The 3,933-nt window shown below is 41.8% G+C and overlaps 1 protein-coding gene across 1 annotated transcript; it reads right to left on the reverse strand.

Annotated features, from left to right (window-relative positions):
* Positions 1-1,288: 1,288 nt before the first annotated feature.
* On the reverse strand, positions 1,289-3,598 carry LOC139557162 (zinc-binding protein A33-like). The gene has a single exon (XM_071371597.1). It carries the CDS (start codon positions 3,300-3,302, stop codon positions 1,872-1,874), a length of 1,431 nt encoding a protein of 476 aa, XP_071227698.1. The 5' UTR covers positions 3,303-3,598; the 3' UTR covers positions 1,289-1,871.
* Between the last annotated feature and the right edge of the window lie 335 nt (positions 3,599-3,933).

The following is a 3,933-nucleotide window of genomic DNA, read 5'->3' on the forward strand; positions in this document are numbered from 1 at the left end:
ATACTGAACAAAAATATAAACGCAACATGCAAAAATTTCAACGATTTTACCGAGTTACAGTTCATATAAGGAAATCAGTAAAAAAATAAATTCACTAGGCCCTAATCTATGGATTTCACATGACTGTGGACATTTGTGCAGTCAGCTTGCCAATTGCACGCTCCCTCAAAACTTGAGACATCTGTGGCATTGTGTTCTGTTACAAAACTGCACATTTTAGAGTGACCTTTCATTGTCCCCAGCACAAGGTGCATCTGCGTAATGATCATGGTCTGTTTTGCCAATGAGCTCACTGCATTCCAAACACTGGTGATAACCAGGGGCCTGTTGCACAAAAGTAGAATTAAGACATCCGGGATAAATGACTCAGCTGAGCTCAATGAAGCCAAAACATGTGCGTCCAGGCTTAATTGGTTGCACAAAGACCAAGCCAGGATGAGCAGACACGGATTCATTAAGCCAGGTGAAACCAATCCTGGAAACAGTGGGTCTAGTTATATGTGATAACAATGTATAGTGAGCAGTGAAATAACTATTGGTTTCCATTTGTGGTGACTGCTGACTGACATTAGGGATGAGATTAAATAGATCCTGGAATTTAGCCTGGTCTGGAGCAGGCTAGCTCCACAGAATAAATCTCCATGGTAATTTATACCATAACATATCCTCCTGCCCCCTATCCATCTTTAGTGCAACCGGATTACGGATCAATTGAGCCAGGATCACCAAGATATCCTGGCTTAATCCCTTATCCTAGTTTTGTGCAACAGGCCCCTGATGATCCCAATAATTTAGGTAGTAAACGATGCCCTCATCTGGTATGTTCTATTGCGAACTGTCTGGGACTCATTGTTGTTTCCCTGTTATCTATTCAAATACGTTTGACTTATTAAGTCAAAGACGAAATTAACTGTAATACACTGGTCTCAAATATATTAGCATAACTAGGCTACACTGAACCACGCGGACCCATTGTAAAATGAGAGGCTTTTCACCTAACTAAAATGTGTCCTAGTGCAACATGCCTAGCTCTGCCCACTAGGGGGTAGCTTACGGAGCACTCTATGAAATAAACTGCGGACCATCACAAATGGTCACCAATAAAGCTTATCAAAACATTTTTTATGATCAGTCTCAGTCGTAGTAGTCTACTCTAACCACCAAGGGTCGACATTGCCCAAGAAAATAATTGGACATTACTGTGGGACTGGTTATTGGAACACAAAAATCAGGATTAAACTAATTGAATGGACAGAATAAAGAATTATTCTGAAATACTCAAAGAAAAAACAATGAAGGAAATATTAATGCCAGTATGCTATAGGTATTACAGTACTAAGAATACATTACAGAAGGCTTCAGCAATGTGTCACAGTCACAATGTCATGTGTCTGTTTGATGCATCCCAGGGGTTCCTGAAAAAGCAAATATAAAATGAAAAATGAAAATAACAACAACAAAAAACAATAGAAAAGGCAAAACATCTCACACGAACAAACTGTTAAACAGTGTTTTACAGGAATTAGGCCTAAAACATTGTTCAATTTCATATTGTCAGCATCAAGAATGAATATTGAGCACACATTTTGGGGGCCTTGGAACGGGGCCTCAGAACAGAACACTTTAAGAATCCTGCTCTATAACACACAGGAAATGGAAATCCCCACTGATAACAGTAATAAGCAATGCAACATAACATGTATTTACATGCTGTTATACAAATGGACATAGTTCTAAACAGCATGTTGTTCGACAGGTGAGAGTTACAGCAGGAGTATTGTTGATGGAGGAAGGTCCTGTTCACGCCATCACAGTCTGTGCTCTCCCTCTGTGAGAATCTTGCACTGAAGGAAATCAGTGAGTGTTACTGACTAGTTTACAGCATGTTTGTACCTGATTTGGACAGAGGCGGAATCCCCTGACAAAGAAATCCTAAGAGGGTGTTTGCTAGAGATGTATGGAAAGACTCTATCTTTGAAAGTATGCATGAATTTATGAAGTTGCGTGTTATTGACTGGGTCAACAAATGAGAGCTGTCCTTTTTCCCAGTCCAGCTGCATTCTGATTTTCTGGGGCTTACTCACTTTGAATGGAGTGGATGGAGTAAGTGCCTCTGATAAGGAATGTGTATAATATTTCTCATCAATACACCACACACCCAAGGTTCTATGTCTGAAGCCGAACTCGCCCTCCCTCTGGACAGAGTCTGGGGCCACACCCAGGACCCAGGCTTTATTTCCTCCAACATCAATGTCCCAGCTATTTGTCCCTGAGCTAACGCCCTCAGAGCCCAGGACCACAAAGCATTCATCAAATCTCTCTAGGTTGTCAGGAAGCTGCTGTGGCTCATCACAGTATATCATACTAGTCAGATCCTCAGACAGGATGAGATGTGGATGGGCAGTGTTGGGGTCCAGAATCAAATTAGTGTATTTAACTATCCCCTGCATCTTCTCCCAGACTCTGAACTGCAGGTTTCCCAGGTGCTTTGCCACATGGATCAGTGATCCTGAAACCCTCTGTGGATTTGGCAGTGTGTACTGGGCTCTTTTCACTGTGGCATTGTAGTTCTGCAGGAATGAGATGTCTTCACCTCCCAGCTCCTTCTCTATGTCTCTGATTGTGTCTAAAAGTGAAGAGATCTCTCTGGTCATCTCTTCAATCTTCGTCTTCATCATCTGACTCTTCTGCTTCTCTTCCTTCCTCAGTGCAGCAATCCTGGCCTCCTCTTCATCTTGTAGAAACTGGTGAAGCTTCTTAAACTCCTTCTTAATTTGCTTCTCTGTGTGCTCTGCCTGGCTCTTAATGTGCTCTGCTGTTTGATCACAGATCAGTTTAATTTCCTTATAGTCCTCCAGCGTCTCCTTTAAGGGTTTCAGTGAAATCTTAACTTCCTCCTTATAATCCAGTGCAGCTTCATCCGTGGGGATACAGTCATGCTTTTTATGTATTTTTGAATCCCGACACACCACACAGATGGGCTGCTTATCATCCAGACAGAATAGTTTGAGTTTCTCACTGTGCCGACTGCAGAGCACCTCTGACCTTGTTGAATCTCTCTGACTTTGCTCCTGTAAGAAGGCCTCACACAGGTTCTTTAAAACCAGGTTACATGGGGGGTTTTCCATTGCCAATCTTTCCCGGCACATTGGACATTCCCGAGATCCCTTCTGTTTCCAGAATTCCTGAAGACAGGCTTTGCAGATGCTGTGAGTACACGGCAGGAAAACTGGATCCCTGAAAATATTACAACACACAGGACAGCAGAGATCCTCCTCTGGTAGAGAAGGTTTAGTTGCCATTTTTCACCACCACTGTCTCTCTTTTGTAATGGCTTCTGGAATTAAGGTTTACTTTCACGAGGCTTACTTTCACTTTTGAAAAATTACAGCAGCGAGGTCAGTAGACCACAGTTTTGATTATGCTGTCTCTTTGTCTTCGATGGTTGTTTGAATGTTGATTATTTCCAACGATTCCAATGAACAAAGTCCATAGATAATGCAAATAAATCAAATCAGTAAACAATGAACGCTGAGAGTATCGCTGAATAGCTGCATGCTACTGTGCTGCTGTGTTATTCTACTTCTTCCTGTTTAACTAGTAAGATGTGGGTGGAGCGCTGCTAGGTCACATGCAAGGTGTGTGTGTGTGTGTGTTTGTCTTCAAAGTTGTATTACTATCAATGTAGAAAGACAGCCATCTCGTAATACTGGGCAAATAACTTACAAAGCTCCAATTTAAATTACAGAACACAATGGTACCACTAATAAATGATCTATGGTACACCATAAAAAAACGAACATCACAATGTGTGTAATATAGTCATCGGCGGCAGTCAAATGCTGCCTTCAAATGCTTCTTGGAATCTCTATTTTCTGTTGGTGAAGTCTTAGTATGACCAGCCAGGGCACACCAGATCCACTGCAGTATTAG

Source organism: Salvelinus alpinus, chromosome 28 (genome assembly GCF_045679555.1).
Source record: "Salvelinus alpinus chromosome 28, SLU_Salpinus.1, whole genome shotgun sequence".
Classification (NCBI taxonomy): Eukaryota; Metazoa; Chordata; class Actinopteri; order Salmoniformes; family Salmonidae; genus Salvelinus; species Salvelinus alpinus.